This window comes from Strix aluco, chromosome 6 (assembly GCF_031877795.1).
Source record: "Strix aluco isolate bStrAlu1 chromosome 6, bStrAlu1.hap1, whole genome shotgun sequence".
Lineage (NCBI taxonomy): Eukaryota > Metazoa > Chordata > Aves > Strigiformes > Strigidae > Strix > Strix aluco.
Genome location: NC_133936.1, coordinates 29,313,242 through 29,327,720, shown reverse-complemented (window position 1 = coordinate 29,327,720; position 14,479 = coordinate 29,313,242). Strand labels below are relative to the sequence as shown.

The window sequence follows — 14,479 nt, the reverse complement described above, 5'->3', positions numbered from 1 at the left end:
TCTGCATGGGTTACGGGGCAAAACTTGTCATCATGTGTATATCACAAGAATCTACTGCCTGAGTAAACACAGATCAAGTATTTATCATTCCAATGGCATATTCTTTTTCTATTTTAGTCTTATTCAACACTTGCACGTAAGTCTTCAACCCAGGCACACGATGAAGCAAAAACCTTTGAATAGATCATTGAATTCCTCATATGTTTTTAAGCAAAGGTACAGTAAGCTGCTGTATCTGAAAAAAATCTCTTAGCGCAAGATGTCAATGTTTCCCTTGCAAACAGAAAAGCACAGCTGATATTCTGAACATGCTTTGTGGCATTTTTATTGACCACAGCCAAGCAAAAGGCAAAGGAAATGTCACTCAGATGCAGAGAGCTCACAGGTGAAGTTATTAAGCTGCACTTCATAGCTTGTTCTTCACTTGCGCCTCCAGCCCCACCAGCCAAGGCTGCCATTCCAGGGGAGGAGAGCATCCATTAACAAGGGGTGCTGACATCTGGTAGAGAGCACAGGCTTACAGGTGACGTCAAGTTTCTAAAGGGAGTTTTAAAGATGAAGCATGCACTGATTTATCCAAGTAAAGAGGGTGATGACTCTGTCCATGTACCACTTTTGCATATTAAAACAGTACAGTTGCTGATGGTAATAAAAAGCATTTGTACCCATTCTTCCAGAGAGGCTTCCAGACTAGACAGCTCAACTAAAGCCGTCAGATAACACACTTCCCACCCACCTCCTACCCCTTTTCCACATTTTACCTTCCCTCTTTTAAACTAGATGCTCAAAAGCTCTGATGAAAATGTCATGAAAGCCCTGAAGAAGAGGAGCTAAAGAGTGTGAATACACTCAAACGATGAAAATCTGTGCAATATCTAAATAGGGATGGAGAGCACCCTACAAGGAAATGAGAAAGCAACTGAACATGCAGTCAAGAAAGAGCTTTCCAGGCACAGTTAAGGAAACTGCTCACTCTCTTTTAGATGGAGACAGGCACATTTCAGCTGCTCCATCCTACACAAAACTAAACAAACCATCCACAAAGTTTAAATATTTTCTATGAAATAATGACAGAATCTTCCAGTTTCGGGTTTGAAAAGGTAACAAATCACCCTCTCCTAACTAAAATGCGTTAATCTAGTAAAGATGCTACTGTAATCCAGATTTTTTTCCCCCACTAGAATTAGTAAATTCTCACAAGATTAACTGTCTAGAGAGAAACCAGACAGCCTGCAGGCACCAGGTTTTTGTAGGCTTTTTTCTTTAAGTCAAGTTGTTCCAATTCTGTGTTGTTAACCTAATGAAAGACACAGTAGGTTAAAAACAAAAAGATACAGAGAAGGAAAAAATGCTGCAGTTACACTTTAATTATGTATCTACAGTGCTTAATCCAAGGAACTGACCCTGACCTCTGCTAAAAAGAAGATGGAAGACAGCAAAACAGAACATAATGAAAACATGTAACGAATTATCTATGCATAAATTACCCTTTGAGTTCCAACTAATCCGCTGCTATTAAACTAAACATCCACTTTCAAACAGATTAGTGTTTACTGCTCCTTAACATGGTCATTTTTACTAAGAAAAGAAAAGCAACATTTTCAAAATCAGTACTTCTATGTATAGTATGCTAAGGGATTAAACGTTAAAGGTTGTGACAAATTTCTACCTGACTTCTGTAGAGTATCAAGACCCTGCTGTTACTTTAAAAATCTTCCAGTCCTAGTCCTGAACATGAAGGGAAGGCAAGGAAAAAATACCAAATTTTATATACTGATGGCACTAGTTTGGCTTCCCTTACTCTGAACGTCATCTTTACTAGCAAATAAAGAAAAAATCCAACTTCAGAAATTACAAGAGGATTGTCATTAGTCCTGTCTTTATTTATTCCATTAAAAAACGTGCCAATGACCCAGTATTTCAAGTCTCTCTTCTAGCAAAGTTCAACTCTCAAAAGGTCAAATTAAAATTTTCAGACTCCTGAGGGATACAGTCCTGAAAAGTTTCCCTGTACTTCTACAGTGAAATGTTTTAAGAGAATCCAAGCAAAAAAACTTACTTCCTATTAGCTTCTGAATAGAGGAGCTAAAAATCCTCCACATTGCCACTCATTTCATTTACCCAACGTGCAACTAATTTTACCTACTTAAATCAATGAACTGATTTGCTTCAAATGGAACAGTTTTTCTACTTGAATGAGAAATATAAAACAAGCCAAGTCTGAAGCCTTTAACTTCAACTGACTAGGCTTCATAATCATAAAATATTAATCATGGTATTCTTTTTTTCCACTTCCCTCTGAAATACCCATTATTGGCTGTAGTTAGGGAAGGGACACTGACCTCAGACAGGTTGGAGCACTGATGAGAAGGCTCAGATAATTTTCTCAGGTGACTAGCTGCTATTTTGCTTAAGTGCTACAGGTCATAATGATTACCAAAGTCAGTGACAGGAAGGAATATATTCTAGTGAGAGCATCAGTGACAATAGTGCTTTTCTTTCTTCCATAGCATGGAATAGCTCACAATTAGGCTGAAATATCAGCTTTATTATTAACATTGCTTAACTTAACATGGCTTATTTAAATGAAGGCTTAAGGTATCATGGCCCTAACATCTTTGAAATACAGAAGAGAGATACCTACACAAATCAGAATAATACTTTCTTTCAGAAAGAACAGTGTAAAAGGAGTCAAATTAGATATTAAGGTGCTAGTTTTACTACCTGTGGAAAAAACAGGGGTTTTATTTAATATTATTAATAAAACCTTCTTTCCTCTTATTCAATCAAATTAAGATATCAGTAAGATAGACAGATGGTCTCTAGTGACTAGTTACATTATAAACCTATTACTCCTAATGAAAAAACTTCTGGAAAAACAGTTTAAAAAAACATCTTTGTCTTTAAGGAGAAAGCTGTACAAGAATCAAAATCATTGCCTTAAAATTTAAATTCTTTGACTTTTGAAATTCCAGTGAATTTCACAGATATAACAACAAACTTTGCTTTACAAAATAATGTGTTCTGAATTCCTCTTAAGTTCTGTGTTTGAAGAAATTGGAATATATTACAAATACTTGAATATGATTCACAATTTTGAGGAAAAAATCCTTATTACCCACCTCAACACTTGCAGGCAAAACAGTGTTTTTAAAAATCTCCTCAGGACACAGGAAATACTGCTACTTTCTCTTTATTTTTGTTTTTGGTTGTTTTTTTCTTTGGCCAATGCTTCTCCTTAATGCATCAATCTCAATCCAGATTAAGACAACTCATTTTATTTCAAAGAAAATTACAACCAATGCAGAAAGGTTCTTGGCAATGCCTTGTTCTGGCCAGCTTTCTCTCTGCTCCCTGTCTGTTCAACACTTTGATGCTCAGGCATCAACTGAGTGGGCCACAATCTAGATTCTTTATCACTTTTCCTTCCATACTCCTCTGTCAAGACAGTTTGCAGAATTCAGCAAAAATCCTATGAGAGTTACAGAAATCTAGGTTTATTATTAACTGTTTTGTGACATGCCAGAAAAGACCTGGCCATTTCAGAAAACTGGGTATCTCTGAAAAATCTTACAGAAGTCTTTCTCATTGTCAGCATTTTCAATGGCCACACTGGAAATCAGGTTATGAAGATTAAAAGCAAATGAGTATGGCAACCTTCTTCTGAAGAATCTCAAAGGCAAGCAATGACTCGTTTAACTCAATAAACAATAATAAGCTCTCAGAAAATACCTAAGAGGACTTAGATGATCTAAAACACCCTAGTAAAAGCGTAAGTACAACAGTAAATACGAGCATAGCATGCACAGAACTTGATTAATCCCCATTACAAATTAATGGATCAAGAGACAAATAAGTGCATGTATTTGGTGATGCATAAAATTACCCCAGGTGAGACAAGCTGTAGAAGTCTTTAGCAGCATTCCATAAACAGAAAATAAGCATTAGCAACCAAACTGACTAAGTTCTATACCTGCATGATGAACACCAATCAGCTAGTGTGTAACTTAGAGGCCTGGCAGTTGCAGAGAAAGCTGGAAGGACACTACTCCAGTTCCTTTTCATGATGAGACCATTATAAAAATATGTATCAGTACCAGCAGGCAAGAGAAGAAACTACAAAATGGCATACAAAGCAGGTGACAAGAAGGCCTCCAAAAGGAGGAAAATTGCAGACAGATGAGTTGAAAAGCACAACCTTACCAAGATGAAAGAATCTCCCATAAAAGAAATTAAATGATGACTCAAAGAACAAGGAAAACTAAGAAATTAACTCTCTCGCATGGAAGTGACTAATTTTTGACATGCTCTAAAAGGAAAGGCGATCCTTCTACCAAATCCTGGTGTGGCCCATAAGACCACCACAGTTAAGAGTCCCTGCTCTTGCAAACTTCCCCATAGGCTTTGGGTATATAACTTCATGCCTCTTTCCCAAACCTCATGTTGGTAAAATAGGAATATTAACACTCGTTTTTTTCTCTGGTGTTTGTGAGAATAAGTGCTCTAAGATTAATGTGTATTTTATGGGTTTGATTTTATACTGTTTTGACAAATAACTATAAACTGCAGAATTATAGCAAATTATTATTTGCTATCATCAAAATCGAAATAAATTGATTTTTGACATTTTAGCTGTCACACAGAAGTTTGCCATATAACACCTCTTAATTTCATTATACAATGTGCTATGATACCACTACAGTTCTGCAACAAACACTACATACTGGACAAAGGACTGAATTCCTTTGCCTGCTCAAAAAGATGACTTCAGCACAACGTGAATCAGCCACCAGTCAAAACTGGAATTTAAGCTTATGGTGGGACAGGAGAATAGCAGCATGGAAGCCTTTTGCTCTAAATTTGCCAGGTCAAATCTTCTATTACCACAACTGAGGATCTGACTGACCTACTCTGTGACACTGTATTGCAGCCTGCCTTCTTAATTTTAGTGTAACAAATGTAATCTGCAAAATGATTTTATTCATTTCATTTCGGCCATTTAGAATTTTCCCTGAGATTTCAGAAACAATAAACCCCAAAGCTCATTATTAAACCTCTTGAGAACATCTAGTTTCCTCTTGTTTCAGCTATGCAGCTCTCAAATTTTACTGTACTGGGTTCCAACGTAGATTATATATTTACCTAAGTTTTACCCCAAATTTAGACTGGTCAAAATAAAATTTATTTCCCAAACGATCAATGTGACCAATACTTCCTTCAGTTATAACAGCACTGGCCATCTCTGGTTTGTTATAAATGAAGAGAAGAAAAGGATGCATTCCATCTGACTACTCTAGTGAGGCAATGCAGAGGGAAATATTGGAAATACTGGCTATAGTTTTCACAGCGTATAAAGATAGTTATAAAATCTGCTACAGGATATAGCAAAGTAATAACCTTACCACTCAAAAACAGAGGTGACATTTTAACTGAAAAAGATCATTTTAGGATTCAGCTGACTTTTTATTTATTGAGATATAATATACTACTTAAGAACATCCTCTACCTTAAGGCATGAAATACTTGCAGGACTGAGTAGAAAGCAAAACCAGAGTATACACAGTAGCATATTTCCCCCTTAGCTTTATACTACAAGCACCACAATAAAATCATTCATATTCATCAATGAGGTTAAAAGACTGTCATGCGCAAATATGTGCTTCAGTATGTCAGTTGAGTACAGTTTTAGGATGGGAAAGGGACTAAGAGGAAGAGATCATGATGATCATGAGCCCAATGCAGATTCACAGGTGCAGCTGGAATGAGAGGTCAGTCCTGTCTTGCGTGTTGATAAACCACGCTTGAGTCAGCACTGAACAGAAGATGTTCCTACCTGACAGGGAGCCGGGCCCTCTGAGCCAGCAACAGTTCTGTGGGTCCAGTGAGGTTTATCTCCCCATCCTGAAAGGATACCTGGGAAGCACCCTGTTGAGAGATTTCAAAGCATATTTTGAAACTATGTACATATTTATGCATACAGAACAATAGCTGTATTTATATTTTTTAGTCAGCATTTGGAAGGCAAAACAAGACATAAGTAACAACATCTCACTGACAGTGAGGACTGAAAGACCCATTCTGTATGTAGCATAAGTGACAGCATTCAGAGAAACAGGAGGGTATCTAAAATCCTGCTCCTCACACCAGACCCACCATGCTTCCACTGGAGAAGCTCGTGGTACTGCTTCCTTATCTGCCTATCTAACCTGAATGCCACTTTCCCATCCTGAGCTAACCTCCTTTCTCGCAGTAGATTACACAGACCTTGGATAAAACAAATGGCTTTTTTTCTGCTCTATCCCTTAGTAGCATTTATCTGGTAAAGCCATATTTTCACAGTAACTTCACAGAAAAAGAAATTATATAACCATTTGGCCAGCACAAAAATACAGTTCACACAGGGACCTGACATTAATGTTAAAGCTCTTGAAAACTATTATTTAACTTTTTTTCTGTGATCCTTAGACTTAATGTTTGCATTTTTTTCATACTGGGAGAGGGAAAGAGGTACCAATGAGATAAGACCACTGTCAGCAGGTGATATATTAGCTTTAATGTACTGTACTTCATTGTGACCCTTATGGCAATACTGTAAACAGAGCAAAATCCGTAACAAAGGCCTTCTTTGGAGAGGTCACTTCTGCCAACTCTGCAACAGGAATGTAGCTGGAAGACATAAATCTTCAGCTGTCCACACACTAAAAGAATTCAATTTAGAGCTTGATCTTAACTAGATAAAGCCTGAAGTTAATAACTATTTTTTGTTGTTGCAGTGGTACAGTTTTCCAATGTATATACTTGCCATATCAAGTTGTCTCAAGGAAAAAGGTAGCAATGTTATAAATTAATTCCAAAGAACAAAGCCAACTAGATAGGTAATTTAATTTTCAATAAAGGTTCTACCCTGTATATTAAAACGTCCAATTTCTCTCAAAAGATGGCTCTACTCAGAAAAATGGCTTTAAAGGTTTGGTGGTTTTAGTCCCTCAGAGATTTGTAGAACTTATTTTCAGTTTATAAGTATCAAGAGAGTTGGGGGCAAGAGTGAGCTGCTTTGTGTTTTAAAAAAGAATCATGACCAGCCTTGCAAGCAAACCTTGTACTATAAATCAAGTTGGATCCCCTTTTGGTTCACACACTGCTTTCGAACCTATAATATTGGTAGCGATTCTCCTTGTGTGTTAACCAGAGCACAAACCAACAGACTTGGCTTCCACTGCAAGACCAATATAGCTCACCGAAAGCGAACTTCTGTCACTAATGGAAGAACTATTTTAAAAACCGTGTACTGAGTATGTGCCATCTCTTCCGATTACTTCTCACAGTGGAACCACATGTCAAGAAGCAATTCTTGCTATATGAAGCATATTCCATACTAACCTCATAAATCAGGAAAACAACTTCTAGCAGTGCATTAGCAACAGAAATCTGACACACAGCCTTCATATGTTGACTTCATCTTGAAAAAAGATTGCGCCTTGGTAGCAACAGATACCAGAAGCAGACAGATCTCTTCACAATAATGCTCCAAAACAAAGCTAACCTCCTTTAGCTAACCACAGAAAACACTGGTGCTACAAAGGCTCTTCTTTTTGGAAGGTTGAAAGTAGCCAAACCATGAGCAGATTTTGGGTAGTGAATTAGCTAGACTCTCTTTTCTTCCAGACACTGGCTGCAACACAGTGCTGCTCAGTGCACGACAGAACTTGCTACTCATGCCTCAGAATTGTTTTGCTATTTAAAGCCTCCCTTGCAGGTTATACAAGTCTGCAGAAGCTATGTTAATTTCTCTATTTCTGGGCTTTTGGTTACTGTTGTTCTTGCTGTGGTGAGGTTACATCCATACTTGTCAGCCACCTCCCCTTCTTGGGAAACAGATTGCACAGTAATGACAAATACTGCTGTTCAGAACACAAGCCCATCTCATGCCTCTGTTGACTGATTCACAGGTTTTAAACCACAAGGAACTATTTTTTGATCAACAAGTCTAATCTCATACTTACATTTGTTTAGTGACACAGCACAACATTGGTAAGAGCACAGTTACACTCTGAGATAAGAGGTTCTTACAAAAAGACAGCAACCAACAGCTTTCTTTTCTGCTGAAGACCAGACCAGCAAAAAGTGTCTTGTAATGGCATAAGAGGATTATTATAGATATTAGGGGTATCAGACCTTCAGTAGAGGTCTTCAAGAACAGATTTATAAACATGTCACAAATGTTTCAAGGCATGTTCATTCCTGTGCCAGAAAATAATGGTGAAGTCTTGTGAAGTGCCTGACTCTCACATTTCCACATTTTCATCACTCCACAAGATAAAACCTCTGTGAGGAATTAAGAGGATGAAGTTTGGAGTCTGTAATCACAATTACAGCTTGCTTTCTTCTTTTTTTCTGGGTTGTCATTTTTTTTGTTGTTGTTGTTTTGTGGTTTGTTTGGGGTTTTTTTAATTTCAGGCTCCTAAAGAAAAGTTACCCTCTCCTGAGCTGGCAGAAGTGTGCTGAGAGACTTCAGAAATGCCACAGGGGGAAGATCAGTGTCACAGCCCCTACCCTGAACACCACTGCCTGTTTTGATTTGAAGGCATGTAGTGCTCACACATATCACAAATCATCACATGCTCAAGTCTGTAAACACAAAACCAGATATATTTAAAGGCTTAACTGATCAAGAAAACATGAATCATAACACTGAAATTATAATTGAGCTCTCAGAGAGTGATATTAGAGCTCCAGTCACGTAACAGTAACTACAAATGGACAGATGCCTTTCATACTTGAGCATTTCATTAGAAGCACAGTAAATTTGAACAGATCATCTCCTGCTCAACTAGCAGCATGACAGCAAATCAGCAATGCACAGGGTAAAGATGCTATTAGAAGACAATGATCCAATACACACAAAAATTCTCAATCTCTTGTTTATATTTTAAAGACCAATTGTCAGTTTTTCAGTAGTAGAAGAATTAATTACACTGACTCACAAAACTTGCATCAGATTCAGCTGACAGTCTAATCAGTCTAATAGATTTACAGTGACAGTATTGCAGTTTTCACTTAGGAAACAGGAATAAAATCTAAAATGATGTGGTAAAAATAAAAGCCAAGAAAGCACAGGCATCTAAGAACAGTGGAAGTTTTTCAATTTATCTACATAGAGATAATTTGAATTAGACAATTTTTCTTAGTGCTGCAAAAAGCATGTTCTTCGAATTAGGACCGAAGCAGAATTGAGAGCCTATGAAATAATAGCCCTCTGCAAACAACAGTAACCCAAATGTTTGAAATATCTCATATTTATTATGTGACAGCTCTCAAATTAGGCATATGTGTATGTGTAACAGTAGAAAGAGTGTCAGAGTACATAAGAGTAACATTTTCTACTCCATGAACATGCACAGTCTTCTCAATCCAACAGTCAGCAAGGACATATATTAGCCCCAACAATAAATCTGCTGGGATGAGTCATAGGTCTTACTGAGATTACTGAGTATGAGAAATTCTCCATTTATTCTTTAATTTTTGAAAATGCTCATTGTATTAAAAACACAAAATGTCTAGGGGAAAAAAGCAATAGCAGCACTTTTGGACAGAGACATGAAGTATCAGTTTCTGGAGAGAGAGAGAGAGAGAGAGAGAGAGAATTGACTGAAAACAGTCAAAACAACCATTTTTATTTCAAACAAAGGGTGCAGCCCTGAGCAGCTAACACAGCAGATGGCTGCCCTGACGGCCGAACTACTGACCAGGCCCATTGCTCTGTTTTTTCACTACCATCACAACCCAGAAAACCTGGACTCTCATATCTTAAACTGCACCAGATCTGTCTTCCAGCTAAACCCTGGTTATAGTGTAGTTTTGCATTATATTTTAGCTAAAAAGAAATCTTTTGCTGAGGTGGTTCTGCAGCAAAATTTAGCACATTCACCCAAGAGTGGACTAGACCACCTAGCCCAGTAAGACCGCTTTAGAAATATTCACAGGCCACCAATCGGCACAAAAGGGCCCTAAATCACCTCAGTTCCCTCTGGTAGGCTCAGAATACTATTCTTAAGGGAGGAAGTAAGTTTGTAGGTAGTATAAAATTGCAAATATATCACTTCTATAAAAGCTATGTAGCAAAAAACATCCCCTTCTACTTGGAAGAAAAAAATCTTATTGAACAATAACCAACATGAGACAAATCTCAGAACCAGATAAATTTAGAGAATAGGAAGTCTGCATAAACAACTGGAGAAAATTCTGAGTGCAGGGTATATTTGGAGTATAAAATGGTCATAACACTAAAAATAAACTTGAAGGAAATAAATAACATCTATTAATAGAAGAAATACCCATGGTATCTACTCAAATTAGGACTGAAGCAGGCTGGTATACCCAAGGGAAAGTATCTTTATCTGAAGCTTTCTTTTAATGACAAAGTTAAAAGTGAAAATGTATGTCTGAAGTTCCAGTTTACAGTATTGTATTCCCTGAGGGCATCAGCTTTTTAAAACAAAGGAAAGGCATCCAAACCCTAAAGCAAGAAGGTCATGGAGCAGGGTGGCAGACTGCAGAGCTCCCTCTCCCTACTTGGCCAACAGTAAACTTTCTTCCAAGAAGGTTCAGTGAGAGTTCAGATCCTACCAATATAATAAACAGTCAGATGCAAGGAAACCTGGGGGTGAAAGGGATGCTTAGTTTACAAATGCAGGAAATGTCTCATCTACTGCTCTCAAAACAGACAATTTTAATTACCATATTTAAAAATTGAACATTTTTAGCCACACTTTCAGGATCATGTGAGCATCTCTGACAGCCAGAATGAGTTTAAAAAGCCATAGCATTATTTTTAGCTTTAAAAACCAGCACTTTCATAAATATTCCCAAACCAATTAGTCCATGTTACAAAGTAAAGGTGTTTACTTTCAGTTACGGCAACAAATACAACAGCTGACACTGCATATGGAATATGATCCCCAAGACCATATAGGTCAAGGAACATAAATAAAGGCCCTTTTTTGTTCAGTAATAATACAGCCAAGCACAAGTTAAAATATGGTAACCTTATTTGAACCAAAGTTATACATATCTTGATGTAACATCCATCAGTTTTATACACTGCTGTTTTCAAGTTCTGGCCAACTGTACATGACTGTGCCTCAGAAAGGCTTCTCCATGGCTCACTTCGGTCTGTTGGGACAAAACCTAAGTTGTGTGCATATGTGTGTTTCTGAAAAGGCAAAGAAATTTCATTTGACCACAATAACTAGTGGCCTTCATTATGATACTCCTGTGACCCTCCGACTGTAAAAAAAAAAAAAAAAAAAAAAAAAAAAGAATGCAGCAAATCACAAGTTTTAAAGATGTTTTAGACTTAAAATCAGTATTCCCCCATTTGACCTTAAATCCACAATGGGCCTAATTAAAGCTGTGGCCCTAAAACACTACATTAAGAAAACAGTTCTTTTTATCTTTATTACTTATGAAGTACAGAGTCAGGCTATGTCAGGGAACACTCTGACTATTGAAATATGTAGCAAGTTATCAGTTAGCAGAAACCTGTTCTTAAAACACCTTTGCAGGAAAAAAAACTTTGGAAATGGGGAAAAGCATTAAAATCAGGGGCTCTGAATAGGTTAAACATTACACATTGCAACATACCAACTTCCAATGAGTTACACAAAACTCAAAGTCATTCAAATATTGGATATGAAAACAAAGCCGGTGTCAATATCTGCATTTAATCTGCTTAGCTAATCTTTCATTACCAAGCTAATACCAGACTATCTTCCTGCTCACATAGCTTGACAAAACACCCAAAACCACTTCCTGAAATATATTTAAGAATGGTTTATCCTTGCAAGAGCATGCGTAACAACACCTAAAAACAATTTCCAGATTAATTTTGTTATTTTAACATAAAATTTTCCTTTTTTTCCTTCTAAATAAGTATAATGAAATATCAAATACCCTTTTTAAACCAACCAATAGAAAATTAAGTTGCTCAGTATGCTCTTTAATTTTACAGAGCTTGTCTGAAAGAGAAGACACTGGTCAACAGACATGCAAGATGTCATATTTAAACAAGTGTATTTATAACCACAACTAATTTATCTCAATTAAAAAATTCCTAACCATCTAACATCCCCACAGTATCACTATCCTCAATATAACAAGGATGGAAACTAATGCAAACCAAGCTAATAAAATGCTGCTAAACTGAAGGAAAAAATATTAGTGTTTGTTACTGCATATTTCTTATTTTTCCAGTGGTGTGCTTGATTTAAATCATTCTGCCTTCATAAAACGTGATAAGTATTTTTAAACAGCTTACAATACTTCCATTTCACTTACTGATTAAACTACATCGTCTCAACTATTCAGAATGAAATTCATTTGAAATGGATAATTGATGCAATTGTGCAATATCTACAAATGCAATTAATCACTTGCTAAAGATGATCTTTAGGCAGGCAACAAATATGAAAATAAGAATCATACAGCTTCTTTCAGTGTTGTCAATTGAATGTATTCTACTGGACTGTTAAAAGATATTTTTCAACATAAGAATAGCTGTATATCTTCAGATATTTTTAATAATATGCAAGTGGATTCATGTTTAATTAGCACAGCACAAAGAAAAGCCATAATATAGTATGGCTTTTAGCAATTACATGACAGTTTCAGGAACCACAACAGCAACATTTCCCCCCTCTCAACTACCAATGGATCTCTTGAATATTGTAGTGAGTTGTGGTCTTAGCACTTAAAAAGGTATTTTAAACCAGGGGCATAAATAGACACTCTCCTGAGAATCAGTCTGGAGTAAGACATTATTCCCCCAAATTGTTTGCTAACAATTCTCTGCTGAGTGTTATCATCACAGCTGAACTGCACTGGTGGATTACATACACTGTGTTGTTCAGTGCAAAAATCAAGCTGGCTGAAACCCCCTTCTCTGGCAGGTCCGACTACTCTGGGCAACTTTGCACTGAAGCAGATTAAGAGCAACTCTTATCACATGCGCAGTTCAACTGAAGTACTCGGTATCATCGTGAAAAGTAGGACAGGAACATCTTATGCACACATATATATTTCCAAAATTATTGCTTATGCCTTAGCTCAGTGGTCAACAACTTCTGTCAAAAGAATATGAGGGCAAATTCTCAGTAGTACAGGGCGCTCTCACACCAAGAAGGCAGGGGGAAGGGTACCTCATAGGGTTAAGCATGGGAGGCAACATCCCCTACCCTCCTCATCACCCCTGGTCCAAAGTCAGTAGGCACCTTGAAGCCCCTGCCTTCTACATGGGCAAGATATTGTTAATATCAAGCACAGCTCCCAGGGAGCAAGGAGTCATCAGGAAACAAAAACCAGAGGAGCTTCACTTCTTCAGGGATAAAAGCTACGCCAGCCAGTTTCTCACCTCTTAACTCCCACTGAGCTCTTCTGGAAATGTTCAACCTCTACATGTAAAACACACCTTGTCAATACCAACCTTCAAAATGTTTTTCCTAACCCTTCCTGCTCTATCTATTCTCAATTTGTTTCCAGTCTTAACCATACAAAAATCTAGCTGAGGAGCATTCTCTGCATGGAAACAGCAATGCTTTTTTCTTAAAGACCTACACAAACAGTAATTTCTTTAATTTAAGAGCAGCAAGGATTGTTTTAGGCCCGGAGATCAAAATTGTTACATATAATTTTAGTCATGAAACTCTCCAAGAGTCCTCAGATGAAAAACTAACAGTGAGCAAAAGAAAAAAAAAATCCACTACTTGTAACAGCACTGAAGTTCACAGCTTTCTTGGCAGTTGTTTTGCAGGGGTGAAGGGAAGGAAGAGGTACAGCTTGAGTGCCTAAGTACTTCCCTTTGTGAAGGGCTCAGAGGAAAAGAAAAATGGAAAAATTGCTTCAGTTAAAAGTCTCCAGAAGTAGCTTTCCTGCACATAAAACTCTGGACTTAAGCCCAACATTTTAAGAATTTCCAAGGTGAGGTGTGAGCAATGTATTTTCCAAAGCAGTAGAAAGCTGCTTTTAAAAGCATTGATAGCATATTGATAAATATTTGGATTTAGCACCTCCACTGGCCAAGAATCAATTCTTGAAGTAAAAAGAAACGTTTCAGTAGGGGGAATAAAAAAAAAACAAACAAACAAAAAAAAAACAACCCAAAAAAACACCCACACACCAACCAAAAAACTACTGGAAATATAACTAATATGGTAAGTGTTCGAAACTTTTAGGAGCTGTGAATACTGAAATAATTACTGAGAGGATGGAGTAACTGGCCAGCCATAAGACCATTGGCACCTTTAAAAGAGAGGATGCATTTATTAGCCCTCTCCCCCATTTATCATGCTGATTTTAATTGCCTACGAGCTCTCTGCCTGCACTGCAAGCCAACTAGACACTACAAAGCAGTATTAGGAGGTCACTGTGCCTGAGCCAGTATTATCTGCATCTCAGCAAAGTTATTAATTTGAGCTCATCCATG

At 37.3% G+C, this 14,479-nt stretch overlaps 1 protein-coding gene across 2 annotated transcripts in view; it reads right to left on the bottom strand.

Annotated features, from left to right (window-relative positions):
* Positions 1-14,479, bottom strand: part of PARD3B (par-3 family cell polarity regulator beta) — a 431,776-nt gene that overhangs the window by 239,612 nt on the left and 177,685 nt on the right. For both annotated transcript variants that reach the window (XM_074829348.1, XM_074829347.1), the window contains exon 5: positions 5,834-5,925. In XM_074829348.1, coding sequence (XP_074685449.1) covers positions 5,834-5,925 — 92 coding nt within the window. The remainder of the gene's footprint in view (positions 1-5,833; positions 5,926-14,479) is intronic.